The sequence below is a fragment of the Carcharodon carcharias genome, chromosome 4, assembly GCF_017639515.1.
Source record: "Carcharodon carcharias isolate sCarCar2 chromosome 4, sCarCar2.pri, whole genome shotgun sequence".
Classification (NCBI taxonomy): Eukaryota; Metazoa; Chordata; class Chondrichthyes; order Lamniformes; family Lamnidae; genus Carcharodon; species Carcharodon carcharias.
The window spans coordinates 171,262,765-171,283,681 of record NC_054470.1 but is presented as its reverse complement, the minus strand read 5'-3'; the positions used below and the strand labels follow the sequence as shown (position 1 = coordinate 171,283,681).

Here is a 20,917-nt window from a genome sequence, read left to right as displayed (position 1 = left end):
TGCCTCAGGAGGCTGCAAACTGTATCAGAGCATACTAGTTATAGAGGGGGCAGGATGGAAGGGGAATGCTGCTCCCTTCTCCATGAACCTTGTTTATTAAGGGGCCAGAAAGAAACATTTGGGAGTGTTCAGGAGTCCAGAATAAATCTGAAGCCCCAAATAGAGCTCTGAGGAAAATCCAGGACTCTGTCTTATCTCCTGCCCTCCTGCTAGAAGTAAGGTTCCTAGTGACTAATGACTTACCGAAGATTTATTTCTGTAAACATAGAAAACAAAATAAATGCATATACACAAGCTGAAGCACAACAGCAGCTCAGTATTAACTGCAACAAAAAAAAAACTCTTTTACTATATTTGTGATACATTCACTGATCCATCTGTACTGTTTAGAATACAGACTGTCAGCAGGACATTTGTTTGAAAGAGTAAGTACAAAAACAAACTTGGAAAATATGGAAGTAGAAAATGAGATTCTCCAGGATGCAGCTTCATGGCGATGATGTGGAGGCAGTCTGGCACATTTCTAAACAACTTTCACCATGTTTATTGACTCAAAATCAATGGTTATTGTTTTATTCTTTGGAGTAAATTTGCTATAAAACAAAAGAAAGAAGTGTATTAGTACATATATGCATTTAGTTTTTAAACCAGGACACACACATACACATTTTACATATACTATTCACTCATTCATGGGTGCTCTGCTCGAAAGCAGGTCCTTGGCTCATTGTTAATGGTTCAGGTCTGTGATGTTCTGCTGAAAGTTCATCCACCTGTAATGTTGGTTGGAATCTACTGGGGGCGAAGGGGTTTTGGCCACTGGCTGGAGAGCTGGCAAGACCCCAGCATCACCTCTTTTCAGGAAGGTCTGCTGCCTTTTATTCCACTCAGGCACTTGACAGGCCTTCCCCTGGGATCAGGGAACCTGGGGGGTAGAAGTCCCACCCACCGAGAGCTGCCAGCCAATCAAAGGCTGGCATCTCGATTGAAGATCAGCACCACTGGGGAGGCAGTGGCAGTTGCTGTAAGTCCCAAGGCCCAGGATCGCCTCTGGACACCAAGCCAGATGGGAGTGATGGAAGAGGTGGGGTTCACTGGGTGGGGGTTCACCGGGGAGGGCGGGTCAGGAGCATGGGCAGAGGGATGGCTCTCAGCGGGCCTCCCCCTTCCCGATGCTGGGTCCTTTGATCAGGCACCAAATGTCTTTGAACGAGGGACACCCCCAGGTACCCACAAACATACATGCACAGGTTTACTTGTATTTCTGCATGGCAGGCCCCCTACTGAGTTAATACCAGTGGCGGCAGGGTGAAGTTGTTAAGTGAGCATTAACTGCACACTTAAGGGCTTCAACTGGTGGCAGGGCGTGAAGGCCGTCCAGAGGCTTTCCCACCACAGACTTAAACAGGGTGAAGGCAGGAAGGTGGTGGGGTCCCCACCCACCGCCCTCCCATTTGATTAAATGCCCCTCACCACCAAACCCACCACAGGGGAGGGCACAAGAGTCCAGCTGTTAAATCTGTTTCTTTCTCCACAAATGCTGCAAGACTTGCTGAGTATTTTCAACATTTTCTATTTGCTCAGCTACGTATTATGTGCGTATGGAAAATAAAAATCACTTCAAAAAACCCTGTTTCTTCCATTTTGTCGTTATCTAACAAAGCTGCCTACCAGCTGAACTGACGCTTGATTTGTGGAAAGGATTTGCCACAAGGGAGTTAATTTCTACCAAAACAGAAAACTAGTGATTTTGGGTTCACATTGATTTAACCACCTCACTGAATCACAATTGCAGGTCTACTGATATACTATTTACATCATGGGACTAATTCCAGTGGAAGCACTATTACAATGTGGTCTGGCTTCAGCTCGTCAAATCTGCAATAACACTACAGGTTGGATTCACTAAGATACATGCTCCTTGAGACTTTATCATTCACGGACACAATATGAAGACCCCCTACAAGGCAGCAACGCTAAAACTTTCTTTTTAAGCAGGTGAAGAGCTCATCCCTGGGTTGGAATGAAAAATTAGCCCTGACAATAAAAGGACACAATAATCTGTCCATACCTCTGGTGCGGGGTGGGGGGGGGGGGTGGGGTGCGGTTTGGCTGTAATGTGAACAGATTATCAGATCTTTGTTTATTGCACCAGTCAATTTGGACAGGTCTTTATTCATTTCTAATGTGCAATCCGCATGTGCTCAAATTAATACTTTCAAGGTCTGATGTAGAAGTCGCAACCAAAAAAATAAACTTTCTTTGTGAGACAGAAATGCAATGTGGAATTTTGTACAAAGACCCTAATAGCCCATTTTAACATTTATTCATAAAAATCCAAAAATTAGCCAGAAGCTCTAGCCGATCTGAAAGTAAAAGTTGAATGTGTCCTCACAAACTGCAATTAAAACCCATGCCCAGCTGATGTGAATTTGTCAATGAGCAGGGTTTTGAAGGGAGAGACTGTATGCCAATTGAAGTGCAGACAGTTTGGCTTGCAAAAATATTTGCAAAATTTCCAATGGAAAAAGCGATTTCAGTCAGATGTTCTGTCCACTTGTCCTGATGCTTTCTTTCCCCCCACCGCCTCAGAGAGGGGCCTGGGGAAGAAATTAAAATGTCCACATCAGCCTTCTGTGCAGTGCAGCTATTTATGTTACAGGCTTATCTCTCACCAACACCTTAAAGTAGAGAACCGTGATCTGACAAAAGTATCTTCATACCCGACATTACTTACATGGAGTTACCTTTTGTGTTTAATCTCATCAACTCGACTAATGTTTGGGGGGGGGTGGGGGGGGAATCCTCTGTACACATTAGGGTGTTTCATCTTCCCATGTGAGATGAAGCACTGGTTATATAATTCAACAGACAGCAATAAGCCTCACAGATCGAGCAGGGGAACTTCAAAACTTCAAAAAGAGATTTTAGTAACCATCAAATGGATGAATCACCAATGGACAGACAATTCCTCTCCAGACCAAGTTGAATTTCAAACAAACAACTTTGTGGCGAATGTGCAGCATTGAGGAATTACACATTTCCGCTGCTAGTGATACCCACCCAAAGCAGCAAATTACTGAAATAATTTACAAGCCCATCAATTCCCATTCATTTGGAATGAGGCGTGATCATTTTGATGTCGCCTTGTTTGACGTATATCACATGTAGGACAATAAACCCATCTATATATGCTGCAAAGTCCTGTTGATTTTTTCAATCATTAAACTCACTACTGCCATGTTCCTGATGTTGAGAGTTGTGTATCTGGCTTAAAGGCTATTAGACAGCATGGTATTGCATTTTAAATTACGGCCCGGAAATATAAGGCAGGCATAAATAAAAGCACTCAGGAATTTGGGAGAAAATTCTTTACCTAGAATGTGGAACTTACTACTATAAGTATTAGTTAAGGAGCATAGTATAGATGGGTTTCTGGGGAAAATAGTAAGTACATGAGGGAAAAAGGAATTGAAAGATATGTTGTTTCTAATGGGTGAATAGAGTTGTGAAAAGGTTTGTATGGAGCACAAACGATAGCATAGACCTCAGACCAAATGGCCTATTTGTGTGCTGTAAACACTATGCAATGTATTGGATGCAGTCTAGCCAGAAGTACAAGAAGAAAGCACAAATGCAGGAAGGCTCAAGGTAAACACAAGAGTGTTTGCTTCAAGCCGAACAGGGTTGGCAAAAAGAACCAGGGTAGATACAAGGATAAAGGAGTGTCAATACCAGCATGAGGAAGTTGTGTACAATTCCAAGGCAGAGGAAAAGCAGCAGCAGCACACTTGAACTGACAGAGAAAGGCAGGTCTATGGGGAATGCGCTAAGTGTAAAGTCAATCCAGCTAATGTAGAATAGTTTTATCATATTTTAAAGAAGAGGATGACACAGATGGCTTCTCGAGGGTTTTTGAATTTTTCACAAGCTGGCCAAAGGCAGAAAGCTTGATGCTTCCTTCACTGGATAGTAAAGCACTGTAACTTCACATAGAGAGCTACAGTCTGCACAATGTGCAGTTCTCACTGCTCATGTCACCCGAAGCATACAGACAAAACAGCTCAGAAGCTGCAGAAAGCTCCACAGAGAATTAGTGATACAGCTGGAAGGTATTTGGAAACTGTGGTTTGATGGAGTAAATGTAACGGTCTAAAAGGAACTAGGTCAAATTAATGTCAAGAGATCATCTGACAGAAACGCTCACAGACACTTTAAAGGATGCGATTGCTTGGCCTGAAGTGCAGTGCCTCAAGTCAGTTAGGTGAATGAACTGATTTATTTTGTGCTTTGAGAACTGTCCAGGACACCGTCAAGAGGGGTTGGGGAGGGGTGGGGGAGACAGATGGACAAAGCTAGATGGCAACTCTGAGTCAGGTGATCAATCTTTCACACTGCGAGCCAGTGTCCATGAAACACAGCGTCACCACATTAAAATCACTAACCACAACCCAGATTGTTTTTGTGATTGAATTAAACCTGTCACTTAACGCCACTTCATTAGAAAAACGTTATGTATAATATTAGCACAGTGAGGCATTATTCCTGTGGATAGTTCTTATTTACCTTGGTTCTGAGGTTGTATTCAGGACTTGGATTACAATACAGCATGCCATCCACTTACCTGCATTCTACACCAGCCATGTCCAACATGAGCTTGGAGGCCTTCATTTCTGGTGTGTCACGGTACTTGTCTGACATATAAGTAACTTTACTTATGCCTGCAGACGAAAAAAAGCAAAAACACATTCAAGATGCCAAGTACATATGGAGATATGAAATAGGAGCAGAAGTAGGCCATTCTGCCCCTCGAGCCTGCTCCGCCATTCAATAAGCTCATGGCTGATATGTTTGTGTTTCAAATTCCACATTCCCATCTAACCCCACTAACCTTTGATTCCCTTGCCTAACAAGAATCTATCTAGCTCCACCTTAACAATATTCAATGCCCCCGCCTCCATCACCTTCTGAGGCAGAAAGTTCCAAAGTTGCAGAACCCGCTGTGAAAAAATTTCTCCTCATCTCTGTCCTAAAAGGGCAACACTTAATTTGCAGTGCCTCCTAGTTCTGGATCGACACACAAGAGAAAACGTCCTTTCCAAGTCCACCTTGTCGAGACCGTTCAGGATCTTATATACTTCAATCAAGTCACCCCTCACTCTTCTAAACTCCAGTGGAAACAAGCCCAGTTTGTCCAACCTTTTCTCATAAGACAACCTGCGCATTCCAGGTATCAAACAAGTAAACTGCCTCAAACGTGTTTGCATCCTTCATTAAAATCTTAAAAAACAGAATTGCAAACTAAGGCAGAGAAGATTCAGGGAGATTTAATACCTCCATGACACCAAACCTACCCTCTGCCCTCCCTTGGAGCCCACTTCCACTCCTCCATGTCCCCGACCTGACCCCACACCATACACCACCCCCCCACCACCACTGACTCACCTTTGCCGGTCCGGAGCCTCCACGCAATTTACCATTCTCCTGCTCCTCTCCCTTTTGCTGCAGAGTTCAGCAATACGACCACAGACCTCAGACACAACTGCACAAAGCCAATAGGTGCACGCCACCAGTAAACAAACGTCAAAAGAGTGTGATGAGATTCTCATGCACAGCTGACTTTATCTTGAAGGTAGGACTTTATTTTAAAACTTTTTTAAAAATGTATTTAACTTTTAGTTAATGTTAATGAGTATTCATGGCATGCAAATGCATCACAAGTACAAACCCGCCACAGGACAGCGCGAGGCTCGATGCCCAAACACACTGCTGACTTAATCTCTGCATCTCAACCTGCCGTTTGGAAATTAAAATCTCTCGTTCTGCCTCATTTAGTCACCCCGCACACGTTTCCCGCTCTTGCAGGGTCCATAAGATTCCCCCCCACCAAGACTCATTACAGTGATCTACTCGAGCACATCCTCTGGATTCCAAAGCCTATCGTACTCGTTACCACGGTATTATTTCGCTTTTATAGTCCATTTGTGGTTTTTTTTCCATCCCTTCCTTGTCTCTTCTACAAAGTACAAATTTTTGAATGTGTTGAAGATTCAATGATCTTTAAATCAATCTGCTCATTGTGTAACAACACAATAACACATGAATAAAGTCTTGTGTGTAATCTGACAAAACCACACATCTGCTGACAGCTGAAGTGAACAGACCCTACCTGAAATTTTAGATTCTATATTATTTTTCACTCTGCAGGTGTGCTATGAATTTCCAGCATTTGTAGTTTTTTTGTGTGTTTTATCTCTGAATTGAGTAATTGACAGTTGTATTTTCACAGCTTTTAGAGAAAATGCAGAACCTTAGGGCTGATTTTCAATCACTTGTCACTGCTCAGAAGGCATCCCATGTGAGACTCCCTGTGATTTATGCATGTTGGTCAAATTAGCTCTTGTACTGAGCAATGCAAAATCAGATTAGAACAGTGTTGCAAATAGTGCCTGCATGATCGGATTGTGTTTAATTTTACTGCAGAGGTGATGCAGTGCCATGCAAAAAACAGGAGGAGTACCTTGAGTGGTCAGAATATTTTATGGCAGTTGCTTTTTAATAAGCACCTACCTGTGCGCCAGAAGCTCCAGGTTCAAGTCCCACATCAGGACTTGTTGACCACAGGAGAGTGCTTATGATGCAGTTCAATGGGTGTGCGCAGGGAGATGTGCTTAAAATAAAAATGTTCAAAATAATGAGTTTTGGATAGCCAGTTTCCTCTGACAGGAGAGGTCGTAACCAGAGACAATGGGCAGACTTAACGGAATTTGCAAACAGGAGCAAGGAGGATGTAGTCTAAGGATGTGGCACATAATGGGTTAACGTGGGACTGAGTACAGTACCACCCAGACAGTGATGTAAGAGAACACATGACCTGCACCAAAGGGCCAGTATTGTGTTGGACAGAGCCATGTGTAGAGGCAAGCATGGAGACAGTTTCTAGTTTGGGCCTTCACTGTACCTATTTATATAGTTTCTAGTGGCTAATAAATACTTATTGTTGAACTACCCAAGATTACGAAAATCTTGGTAAGACCTACCAAACTACGCCCAACACCTTACAACATGGAGAAAGAGATTCCTTAAATAAATGACTCCTTCAGGTCGGGAAGTTGTGCAAAGGCAAAACATCAAAACGCACAGAGGATTTAGGAGGTTGAGACAGCACACCAAGAGAGCACACAACCATGTTTCCTGGGTGAAGTCAAAGATCCTAGATTTTCATTCTGGAATGTGGACATCTTGGTTAATGGCCATCTCACAAGTTTTTAAGTTGGACACCGGAGCCAGTGCTTCAGTTCTACCAGAGAGAGAACTATGGCTCATGAACCAATGGTTGATGCCACCCACAACCCACCTGTACAAAGCAGGAGGCAGCAAACTCCCAGTGAAAGGTATTCACCAGGCGACACTCAGGTACAAAGACAAAAAAAACTGAGACCCCCTGTTCGTATGCCACAACCAGGACTGTTCACTGTTCAGCTGAAAAGCCTGTGTCGATCTTAGCCTTTTACAAAAAATTGATGAAGTCAACCAACAAAGGCCTGGCTTTACAGGATTGGGGCAACTGGAGAACATATACAAGATCACACTAAGGGAAAATGCTAAACTTGTGTGCCTCTTCATACCAAGAAAGATTCCCCATCTACTCATGAAGCAAGTGCAGCAGCAGCTAAACAAGTTGACAAATATGGGACCAATTTCCCTGGTCACACAACCAACCACTTGGTTTTCCAGGATGGTCTCAGTCCCAAAACTGAATGGATCCATCGATATTTGCACTGATTTGACACAGCTCAATAAAGCTATAGCCAGAGGAGCACACCTCATAGCCTCAGTGGAAAACAGGCTGACTAACTTCTCTAAGAGCACGGTATTTTCAAAACTCGACGCCAACAGCAGCTTTTGGTAACTTCCCCCAGATGAAGAGCCCAGGTTGCTGACCACATTCATTACCTCATTTGGCAGATTCTGCTTCAACTCCCTGCCATTTGGAATCATCTCAGCACCAGAAATATTTCAACGTACAACGTCAGGTATTTTGCAAGGCCTACATGGTGTCATCCACCATATGAACAATGTTTTAGTTCATGGTACAACATTGGAGAAAAACGACAGAAGACTCACAGCAGTCCTAGAAAGCCTGCAGGAAGCAGGGCTGACGCTGAATGAGAAATATGAGTTCTCCAAGATATCAATTTGATTCCTGGGGCACATTGCCAGCAATAAAGGCATCAAAGCAGACCCAGAGAAAACAAAAGCTATTAGCAACTTTCCAACCCCATCCTCAAGCCTGGACTTCCAAAGCTTCCTAGGGATGGTGAAGCACTTAGCAAAATTCTTATCAAATCTGGCACAGGTCACAGAACCTTTGAGACACCTACTTAAGAAAGACCAGGCATGGTGCTGGGGCACACATCAAGAGGAAGCATTCACTCGCATCAAAGCGATGCACCTCTCAACTGACATTCACAGCCCACTACGACCCATCCCTGCCCACCACCACAGTAACTGATGCTTCATCTACAGGCCTCAGAGCAGTCTTATTTCATGAGCAACTGGATGGATGGAGCCTGCCGGTGTATTACACTTCCAGAGAATCTTTGGTCACAGAGATGAGATATGCAGTTATCGAAAAGGAAGCCCTCGCCATCACATGAGTGTGCGAGAAATTTTCAGACTACATCATCAGCCCAAAAGGTCACTATTGAAACAGACAATAAACTACTGGTCTCATTGCTCGATGAGAAGGAGCTGGCAAAGATGCTTCCTAGAATCCAGAGATTCCGCCTACGTCTCCTGAGGTTCGCCTACAAGACGGTATATGTCCAGCGCAAAAACCTAACAATGGCAGACGCACTTTCCAGAGCCACAGTGGACCTTACAACAAAACAGGATGTCAATCTGATCGGGGAGCTTGACGCATACTCCCATTTGACAAAGAGACACAAGCTAGCAACCGTTAGTAAACTCCAACAGATTCACCAGGAGCAAATGCGAGGAGGAGTGTGCCCACATCCACCGTTACTGCCAACAAGGCTGGCCAAAACAGTGATCAAGTGGTGATAACCATGAAAGCTTGGTTCAAGCAACAGAAACACTTAACAGTCATAGACAATCTCTTGGTTTACAATGAGCAGCTAGGTCATCCTAGTTTCCCTTCAGCAAGAAAGCCTCCAAAAAAAATACACTAGGGCCTCCTGGGCATCACCAAGTGCAGGACACCGGCCCAATCCACTGCCTGGAGGCCAGGCATTTCCAGGGCAATTGAGGTCATGATAATGAACTGTCAGATGTGTGTGCTGCACAAGCAGAACCAAAGGGAGCCCCCTTATCCCCACAGTTTCCTACCAGGCCATGGGAGAGGCTGGGCATCGATTTATTTGTCTTCAACAGAGAACCATTCTTTATTGTGGTGGATTACTTTTCCAGATGGGTTGAAGAGAAGCAACTATACACGACAAGCAGTAGTTAAAGCACTGAAGGAGATGTTCACGAGCCACAGCATCCTGATAACAGCCCACAATTTTCAAACGAGTATTTCACCCAATTTACCATGACATCCGGCTTCCACCACCATACCAGCTCCCCAAGATATCCACAGTCAAAAGGGGAGGCTGAAAAAGGGGTCTGCATTATACAAGCTCTCCTAATAAAGAACAAAGAATTCCAAACAACATTGTTAACCTACAGATCCACCCCATTATAACGCAGCCTAACCCCATCTGAACTCCTGACAGACAAAAGAGTTCTACGCGCAACTCCCAATCCTGCCGAAGAAACTCGTACCAGGGTCAGTAGCCAAGGGTTACTAGGACATCCAAGACTGAAAACAGTTCTATAGGCAGAAGCAGGCTTCCGCCTACAACAAAAGGTACCACGCCAGGCACTTGCCACAACTACAAAAGGACAAGAAGGTCTGGATTAAAGACCACAAGGGAGAGCGCACTATCCGGAAAGATGATGACCAACCCTAGTCATATCTGCTGGCACCCTAGAGTGTATGATCAGGAGGAACAGGATGAGCATCCTTCTCATTCATCAATGGGTCCGTTCCAGTATCAATGGAGAGAAATTGAGGAAGACATCAGATGCCAGAATAACCTCCAATTCAACACATTTTAACTGCAGTGACAGAGCCTACCACATCTGCGACAGTAACGAGAACAAGGTATGGAAGGTTATAAGGCCTACAGACCTCCTGAATATATGGACTCAGAGACTTGAAGGGGGAAAATGGGGTAATAGTAATGGCAAACTGGGATAAATTGTAAATATGTTGGATAAAGACTTGGGGGGGGTTGTACCATAAAGGCCTGACACATGAAGGGTTAATGTGGGACTGAATACAGTACCGCCCACACAGTGATGTAGGAGAACACATGATACCCACCTAGGGGTTAGTGTAGTGTGGGACAGAGCTGTGTGTAGAAGCAAGCATGGAGACAACTCCTAGCTTGGACCTTTACTGTATCTATGTATATAGTTAATAAATGCTTACTGTTGAACTACCTAAGACTACGAAAACCTTAATAAGACCTATCAAGCTACGCCCAACACCTTACAACAGGGGAGAGATGACACTTTATTTTACACAGCAAATGATGATGATCTGGATTGGTGGTGGAAGCAGAGTCAATAGTAACCTTGAAAAGGGAAAGCATTGCAGGGATATGGAGAAAGAGCCAAAGAGTGAAACTAACTGGGTGGTTCTATCAAAGGGTCGACGCAGGTACAATGGGTCAACCAATCCCCCCTTCTGCACTGCATGATTCTTTGAACTGCCAAGTTAAGTGTTCAAAACATACTGTGTGCTTTATAAACTCTAAGGAAGTCTAAACTAAAGATGATGACATACTCGCCGCAAGATCAGGTTTTATTGTAAAAATGGTTTTTAGAAACTACTGAAGTATCCTGCGGGTCCCACAGCACTAACCATGGAGCAGCTTGCAGGAAACAGGGCTAGCAATGCTACTTAAGGATGTGACCACACATCCTGATGGTGTTGTGCAAATAAGCACTGCATGACATAAATAGCATATTTTAATGAAGTATACAGATATTAAAACTGCTGGAAATGTCCAGTCACCAGTTGTAGAGAAAAATGGGGTACATCATTTGATCAGATTTCTACTGGTTTGCAGTGTTCACCATCTTTGGAATATGTATCGTCAAGTCAGGTTTGTGTCCTTTTCAAATAAACATTCTATGTGCCTATTTATGACTTTTCCCAGAATATTTTTTATTATGTGAAACTGAAAATTGCAAAGATAGAAATCAGATAACCCTAGTTTTTTTTTAATTCTATGGGATATGGGCTTTGCTGGCAAGATTAGCATTTGTTGCCCATCCCTAATTGCCCTTGAGCTGAGTGGTTTGCCACATCATTTTAGAGGGCAGTTAAGAGTCAATCACAGAGAGAGAGGCAGAGAGAGAGAGAGCGACAGATAGACAGACAAGACAGGTCACATGTAGGCCAGACCAGGTAAGGATGGCAGATTTCCTTCCTTAAAGGACATTAGTGAATCAGGTGGGTTTTTATGACAATCAGCAATGGCTTCATGGTCATCGTTACTGAGGCTAGCTTTTCAATTCCGGATTATTAATTGAATTTAAATTCTACCAGCTGTCGTGGCGGGATTTGAACCCGTGTCCCCAGAACATTAGCCTTGGCTTCTGGATTACTAGTCCAGTGACATTACAACTATGCCACCAGCTACCCCAAAAGTTACCAAAATAAAATTTAAAGAAAGTCTTTTAATTCTAGATCTTGCCTCATATCTCAATGCACTGGACATACAACTTTGTGACATGTGCAGTGACTTCTGTTATGTGGACAAACATGGTAGCCTTATCGAGCAAAGAATCAGTCCTAAGATTTAGAATTCACACCCGAAACCCCTCTATCTCTTTCAAAATGATCCTTAAAACTTACCTCTTGGACCAACCTGCCCTACTATCTCCTTGTGTGGTTCAATGTCAAATTTTGTTTGATAATGCTGCTACAATGTGCCTTTGGACATTTTACTATGTTAAAGGTGCTAAGTAAATGTAGTTTGTCGTAGTAGCATTCAGCAGGACACCAGGAAGCTTTATCTTTGAAGCTTCACATTGGACCGGCAGCATCCACATAAACTAGCACAACAGGCAGGCAGGGCTTTGGTTTAACAGCTCAATTGAAGTACAGCCTTTTGATAAAGTGGCCCTCCTTCAGTGCTGCGCTCAAATGTCAGCCTAGATTCTGTGCTCCTGTATTGGATTTTGAAACCTAGTCATCTGAACTCAAAAGAAACCGTGCTCGTTGCTTAACAAAGCTAATTTAATACAGCACACTTTGAAACTCAAACGGCAGCTCAGCTCCCTCAGAAGCAGTAAACACCATAACAACCTAGTCTCGACATTACGAGATGAAATTTTCAACAGGTGACCTCTCAGTTGCTTATTCATGCACTATACCCATGCATTTCCTTGAGCTACACAAGGCTACAAAGACACACCTTAAAGGGAAGCGCTGTCATCTGTAGCCGGTGATTCCAATTAGATAGTGGGAGATATAAAGATCATGGTCCGATCAGAAACTAAAAATGACTACGTCAGAGCCACTGAGTCAAGGGGCGCCAGGAGATGCAATATCTGTAAGTGAATAATCAGTGTCTAGTTTTAGTGGGGCAGATTGGGGCTGGGGGTGCACGGCAAGCACAGAATGCTAAAAACATCTAATAAATAGAGTCCACCATCCAGTCAGATTGCACTCCATTATGCTGGACAAAATCTCTCACAACCACCTCCCCCATTCAAACCCAGTGCGACAGTTGTGGTTTCATTTCGGAATTATTAAAGGATCAAAGTGCCAGCAGTTTCTGAAAAGTGGTTTTGAGTTGTCAATACTGCAGAGAGCTCATCACTCACTTGAAAAACAGTGTTAATGATTCATGAGGTCCATCAGGCAAGTAAAATAACTCCTTTTAAATCATCCAGCACATCGCTGTAATATTCTATTCATGGTAACTTTTTGGTGTTGAGCTGCAAAAAGAAAACAACCATTGCCTTTTAACAGATGGCTTAAAACACCAACCTTTTGGGGAGGGAGGGGGTGATATTTCTTTTAAAAGAATGCCTTTTTCTTTGTAATTAATGACCAAGTAATGAAAGCTCACATTTCAATGCAGTGTGGAATTAATTACTGTGCAAAATAGGCATTCACGCATTTTACATTCAAAGGCAGTTTTCTGGCCTCGGATCTCAATTGTTTCGCATGCAAAGATTTAACAGCAGGAGTTCCCGTGCTTGTCCCATGTATTTTCTCTGTATTGAATCAAGACTGTCAAGAAATTTTATCCCCAGTATCAGTCTGTCCTTTGTCTGTCTATAAACATCATTAAATGCCTTATCTGCAAGAGAAATGTCAACACAGAGAGAATTAATACAACTGTATAAATTAGTGCCATGCTTGCAAACCTCTTGGCTCAGTGTCAATTGAAACATTAGGTCAAGCAGCCAGCGATTGGTATGCTGAAGTGTATGTATACAGCTCCACTTACAACAGCTGGCACAGGCCAGATATAAATGCATCACAACATAAAGGGAGAGTTTGTTTAGTGGATGCACTGGTTATGATTTTCCACAATTCCCTAGATTCTAGAATGGTCCCAGAAGAATGAAAGTTAGTAAATGTAACAGCGCTACTCAAGAAAGGAGGCGGAGAGAAAAAAAGGGAACTGCCGACTAGTTAACCAGACATCAGTCATCAAGAATGCGCTGGAATCTATCATTAATGAAGTCTTAATGATGCACCTAAAAAATCAAAGTATGATTAAGACAACATGGATTTTTATGAAAGTGAAATTGTGTTTGAAAACTTAGAGTTTTTTGCAGGTATAGCTATTAGGGTAGGTAAAAGGGAATCTGTGGATTAAATATACCTGGATTCCTAAAAGCCATTTGATAAGGTGCTACACACAAGGTGAATACGCAAAATAAGGGATGGAATTGTCCCAGATTTTTACTAAGTGCGGTAACAGGCAGGAAAATGACGCTTTACCTGCTGGCCACAATTGTGATTTTTCATGCCATTTCATTCCAAACCCGCTGCATTAATTATGCATTCCCGGGATACACGCTGTTTCCATGCCAGGCAGGTTCCCATTCGCCTGCCATGCCATCATCACACCATTTCATCACACTAGACATCATATTTAAAGTACAGCTGTGCTCAAGGCTTCCAGCCCAGGACCGCAGCAAAGAAGACATAGTCCCAAAAGGCCTCGAGCGGCTTTTGGACGCCGTGGAGGCCAGCTGTGATGTCCTGTATCCCCACTCTGGCAGCAGAAGGGGCAGCAACATTACCACTCCAGCTTGGAAGGTGATGGCAGTGGTGATCAGTGCCAATGCTGCACAGAAGAGGTTGGCCATCCAATGCAGATAGAGGATGGAATGATCTTGTTGTGTGCCATGGTATGGCAACTATCTCTGCACTCTAAACTCACACACTCAAGCCCATCATGCATTCACTGGCATCACACTCACTGCCAGCTCAAGGAACATCACCACCCATTCTCACACACATACCCTCACATGTCCATCTGGCCGCATCTCCTCTGGAGCCTGCCTCCTCAGCCCTCACAATCTGGAGACCACTTGCACAAATCAACATGTGTGCCCACTCACCCTCCTTCTGTAGTACAGCCCTTGTCCACAGCCTCTTCCATTGCCTGAGGCCAACTCTTCGCCCCTCCCCAAGCAAGCCCTTGCCCTGTAGCCATTGAAAAGCCGCCCATATATGGCTGATCTGATGAGTAGAGACCTACCTGTGAGCCCCCTAAAAGTGGTGGTGCTGTCTGTGAAGCCTGGAGCTGATGACTGTGAGTGCTGACTGAAGCAAGATAGGCAAACAAACCTTGAATTCCAGAGCAAAGTGCAGCCCGCTAAGTATATGCCTTGTATCTGGTGTTGTGAAACATGTCAGTGTGTTTTCCCGACATGGGGAGATGATCCAGCGGTGGCGGCAGGGATGAGTCCGGTGGGCTGGCCTTATAATGGTATGCTGGCGTACTACAATGAGGTTCCTGACATCTGATGGCAGGGAATGTGGCCCACTGAGTGGATGGTCTCAAACTGATTTCACAACATCGTGAAACTGATTTCTGGCCTTCTTGCATATTGTCCACTCACGCCACCGAACACGCCCGACGCCAGTGGGCATGGAAAATCCCAGCCAAGGACTCATGAGGCGGAATCATCCCAGATTTGCACTAAATGCGGTGATGGCTGGCAGGTAAAACGTATCGTCCCAAACCCGCCGTATTAATTATGCATTCCCTGGAAACACACTGTTTCCATAGTGGGCAGGCTCCCATTCACCCGCTACGCCATCACCTTGCTGCTTCATCACACTAGGCGCCAGATTTAAAGTCCAGCCAGAAGCACACATGTCCATACTTCCAGCCCAGGGCTTCTGTAGGGAGGATGTCCAGGAAAGGCAAAAAGGCAGCAGTCCCCAGTTTTAATGATGCATCACTGGAGCAACTTTTGGACACAGTGGAGGCCTGCCACGATGTCCTCTACCTCCGCTCTGGCCGCAGGATGGGCAGCGTCATGACTGGCTAGGCTTGGGAGGCAGTGGCAACAGTGGTCAGCGCCAACGCCCTTCAAAAGAGGACATCCACCCAATGCCGCACGAGGATGAATGATCTCGTCCGTTCTGCCAGGGTAAGTCACTCTTCTCATCACTCTCAACTCACACACTCACAAACCCATCACATGCCCACAGGGCCCTCACTCACTGCCAGTTCAAGGGACATCACCATTCACTCTCACACACACCTTCATTGTCCTAATCCGTTATCAGCACCCACACATGCCAGGCTTACTTATCAAATGGCCTGGCAGGCTTACACTCTCTCCATCTCTATTCATGTAGGACAGCTGGCACACGAGAAGAAAAGGCTGCAGACCGGTGGAGGAATGCCTAAAATCAAGATCCTCACCGACTTTGAAAACAGAGCCATTCAGCTGGCTGGCAACAATCTGGACCGTTCCTGTGTTGGCAGTGAGGTCGGTGATACTCTACTAAGTGAGGACCCAGCAATGTAACATCCACCAAACAACTATGCCGTGAGTGATGTGTCCTGTTTCACAGGCCACTGCCATACACTAATTATCTCCCCTTGCTTCCGCAGGCACATTTGGGAAACAGCCAACGGAATCCACAACCCATGGCCTCCAATCAAACCCTGAGGCTTTCTCTGAAGAGGAATTTGGAGGCACCCTCCTTGAAGTCCCATCACAGCGCTCACCAACACTCTCCACCAGTGCAGGGACACACACAGCGGTGGGGCTTAGCTTTACAATAGCCTCGGGATCACAACCCGGTGAGCACATCACACTGGCTGATCGACACCAGGTGGCGGTATGGACTTCCCAGGTGTCCAGCACTCAGAGGACTGCTGGAGGCAAGAAATTTGCTGAGTCCGAGATAAATAATGAGCATCTAGACCCGGTCAAGTTACAGTTGCTGGAGCTGCAAAGGCAAGCTCGGAACGTCAGGAAGGGGTGGCCACTGCACCCCTCAGATTGCAAGGCATGATAGAAGAGTCTGTCCGCCTTCAGGTTGAGGTGATAGCACCATCATGCCAATGCACAAAGGACAACACTGGCAGGATGGCAGCCGCCATGGAGATCTCTGCCCAGGATGTCACTCTTGCACTGCTGCATGGGGTCAACACCATCATTGATGCCATAGTTGGCCTCCAGCAGGTGTGCCCCCTAACGGCCATCCATCCAGGTGACTCCGGGAGGGTCCGGCCCATCCTAATCCCCTCTTCTTGTGACCTCAGCAGCTCCACCTCCACAGGCCGAGGAGGGGGCCACTGCCACACAGCGGGACCCCAAAAGTAGGTCAGAGCCCATCAGGTCTCAGCCCTCTAGAGGACACCCACCAAAGTCATCACAGATGGGAAATAGCAGTCTACAGGCTGCCTCCACCTCTGCCGTGGATGTCCGGGAAGCACCAGGACATAGCGGCAGTGTTAGGGAAGTTAAGATGATCTAACTCTTTTGTTAGCACAGCCTGGGTGTTAATCACTTGTACATTCTGTTCACTTTTGTCAATAAACTCCCAAGAATGTCTCCCTACCTATGGCTCCTTGTTCCGATGAGCAGTGTTCGTGTCGCTCAGACATGGCACCTTTCTGCACAAGCTAGAGGCAGGTGTTTCAGTCCAGACCCTCCTCCCTGTGCTTTGTGCAGCCTTCAGACCAAAGTGATGGTCTGGCCTCACACTCACTGGACACATTACTGATGCCTGCACCTCGACGGTGCTTGTCATTGCTGCCAGAATGCCGTGGGCAGGCGTCACAGAGTCCATTCGTTCTCTCTGTGCGCTCTCATCACCTTTAAGGTGGGGCTGGCCACCACCTCTTCAGCATCTGTGACCAGTGATGCTGTGCTCCTGAAGAGGTCAGATGCTGAAGGCTGACAAAGGATCAGATGCTTCTAAAGTTTCAAGGCTGAGTCTCACTGATACGACAGAGCATAAGCGAGCTGCCCTTGGCCGGACAGGAGTCACATTCTCGGAGGCTATGTGAAGATCTATGGCATGTCCTCACTGCATGTTGTCATCATCCTCCACAAATCTCGCAGCTATGAGGGCCTCTCATCCGCGCCTGCCTCGCCTGGTCAGTGCAAGAGCCTCATCCCAGTCATTGTCGACTTCAAGGAACTCCTCACTCTCATCCCTGTCAAAGGAGACCTCCAGTTCCTCCATATCTTTTTCGTACAGCTCCTCTCCCCATTACAACCTGGCGCAGCAAAGGGCACAGCAGACGATGCGTGACATCGTTTATGGACTTCAGGGATCTGTGACCAACTGAGAATGTAGGAGTCATGCACACTCCCTGGAAACCGTGCGCACACCTGCAGGATGAGTTTGTGGTGGTCGCACATCAGCTACACATTCAGCAAATGGAATCCTTTGCAGTTGACACAGTTCACCGTGTGTTGCGATGGAGATTAGAGCACCACGTGAGTGCAGTCGATGGCACCCTGCATCTGTGGGAAACCTGAGATGTGGGCAAATCCAATTACTCTTACATCCTGGCTGTCCTGGTCACAGGTGAAATGCACAAAGTTGTGTGCCCTCGCGAAGTTGGCATCTGTGATCTCACAGATGCATTTGTGGTTGGAGGCTTGTGATATCCCACAGAGGTCGCCTGTGGAGCCCTGAAAGCAGCCACTGGCATAGAAATTGAGCGCCACTGTCACTTTCACGGCCACTGGTGGTGGATGCCCTCCACGTCCCCGTGGCCTCAAATCCTGCAGTAGCTGGCAGATGTGACCGACCAGTTCCCTGGACATGCGCAGTCTTCGGCGACACTGGCTCTCAGTCATCTGCAGAAATGAAAGGCAACGTCTATAGACTCTGGGGTTTAGCTAGGCACCGATCAGCGATGACTCACTATGACATGTGCGGGAGCCCCAGCTGCCCCTTCTTCCACAGGGTGTTGCTCCTCCCTCTTAGCAGCCAAGCACTTCAGTCTCTCTCTTCTCCGCCGTCTTCACTCTCTGTAAGCCATGAAGCATACAGCGAGGTCACCAGGCTCCATGATCCTAATGTACTCCTCCTACAGGATGAAAGAGAGAGACACATGGTTAGCATGGGTGTATTAAGAACCTGTCCTGGTTAAGTCTGAAGGCCCGTAACACATCGCGGAGAATGCTGGCCATCACTTGGATGACCAGAGATTAATGCACTGCATGGATGCCTGAAACCCCACCACCTCTGCCCCACTCTACCCAACCAATTGGTGACAATTTTGCCCATTGTACTGCACAGTGTGCTCTCAGCTCAGGCATTCTCCCAACCCGCGCTGCAAGACTGCACTGTTAGCTTGAACCATGGGGGAGACTGGCCAAACTGGGATGACGAAATTGCAAAGGGCTGTGAGTGCCTCCAGCAGTGGCCGCTCCACAGTCAGCTTTAGCAAGGAGATTGTACAATGTGCCCAGTCGTCCAACTGTTCTGCAGAACACTAAAACATTCATTACTTTGCAGTCTATGCCCGAAGAGCGAATAGCTCTGGAGCACTTGGTGGCACTTTGATGCCCCTGTGTTGCTTGAGTGGGCAGATAAGCTAGGGGCCCAACTGCAATATCAACGTGGCTGCGCCTGAACTGCCTCAGCTGCAAAGTAATGGTCGCTTTATACAAGGTTTCACTAATGTGTGGCCTCTTCCCTTACCCATCCCCCACCCTCCCACCTTGTATGTGCTGGTGCGCTACCTTCAACTGCAGGGGAACCCTTGGATCCCCCACCCCCTGCTAAGTCACCTCAACTGCAGGGAAGCCCTTGGCCCCCCAAAGCGCCTCAACCTTAGAGTCCAACAGATGTCCCGGGCAAGCGCTCCACAATGTTACTGTGTACTTACCTCCAAGTTCCTCTCAAAGTGCAGCCCGCCAAGTGCATGCCTTTTATATGCTGTTGTGAAATATGTCGGTATGCAATCACTCCTACGAGCTTGGATGATCCAGCGGGGTGGACACGATTCCAGCGGGCTGGCCTTTTAAAGATATGCTGATGTATTACAATGAGGTTCCCAACGCCCAATGGTGGGAAACACCATCCGCCATTGGCGGGGGGAGCAGACAATCACAAAGTGGTTTCACGACATCGTGAAACCGATTTTTGGCCTTCTCACCATATTGTCCACTTGTGCCACCGAACATGCCCAAAGCCAGTGGGCACAGAATACCTTGGAGTCAGGTGTAATAAGTTAGTATGGACATACAATTGGTTAAGAGACAGGAAGTAAAGAGTAGGGATAAACGAGGCATTTTCAAACTGGCAGGCTGCGATTGATGGAATGCCGCAAGGGTCAGTGCTGGGGCCTCAGCTATTTACAATCTATATTAATGGCTTAGATTAAGAGGCTGAGAGTAATGTATCTAAATTTGCTGGCAATTCAAAGCTAGGTAGGATGTAAGCTGTGAGGAGGATAGAAAGAGGTTGCAAAGAGATAGACTGGTTAAGTGAGTGGGCAACAAGGAGATGGAATATAACATGGGGAACGTGAGGTCATTCATTTTGGTAGTTGGAATAGAAAAGCACCTTATCTTTTAAAAGGCATGAAACTTGTAAATGTTAATACTCAGAGGGACTCTGGTGTAACTCTTTTTGAGTCACCCAAATAAACTAAATTAACAAAATTGGGGACAAATTAAAAAGCAGCCCCTTAAAGGGAAACTGCAGAAACAAAGGCAAAATTTAAAGGAAACTTACAAACATTAAACCAAAATGTGATTAAGAGGGTCAGTAAAACACCCCAGTCCCTGCAGTGTCCACCGAGCATGGAAGGCCTTGACAGTGCTGGCAGACATAGCGTGCTCCCTCTCCATGGACACCCGGCCACGAACGTAGCTGCAGAAAAGGGGCAGACAGTCAGGTCGGACAACACCCTCGATAGCCTGCTGCCTGGACCTGTTAATGGCCAACTAGGAGCAGGTTCAAGAAGAGGTCCTCCTCCTTCCCGGCCCCCCTCCGCACCGGTTGCCTGTAGATCAGAAGCATAGGTCTGAAGTGCAAACAAAACAGAAGCAAAAGGTTTTTCAAGTAACTAAATAGGGGGTGCAGCCTACGACAACTTATATACGTGTGGTCAACAGACTCCACAAGGCCCCAAAAAATGCAGGCATCTTGGGAATCTGTGAATTGGCACATCCTACAGTTGTATAGGACTGCTGCGTGCAACACCCTCCATCCCAGGTCCCCAATGGAAAATGGGAGGACACCCCCTGTACAGGGCCCCCCACTGGGGACCTCCACTACTGGTCGGCAACAAAGCATGTCAGGGCATGTCCAGGCGGCGGGCAAGGTCAAGGATGTGAAGCAGCAGCCCATATAGGAAACCCCTCCGTACCATGC

At 46.0% G+C, this 20,917-nt stretch overlaps 1 protein-coding gene across 1 annotated transcript in view; it reads right to left on the bottom strand.

Moving 5' to 3' along the window:
• Positions 1-235: 235 nt before the first annotated feature.
• The window catches only part of dctd (dCMP deaminase), a 54,148-nt gene continuing 33,466 nt past the window's right edge, over positions 236-20,917 (bottom strand). The window contains exons 5-6 of the mRNA XM_041185565.1: positions 4,625-4,721; positions 236-593 (exon numbers count right to left, since the gene is read on the bottom strand). Of these exons, the coding sequence (XP_041041499.1) occupies positions 524-593; positions 4,625-4,721 (167 nt within the window). The 3' untranslated portion in view covers positions 236-523. The remainder of the gene's footprint in view (positions 594-4,624; positions 4,722-20,917) is intronic.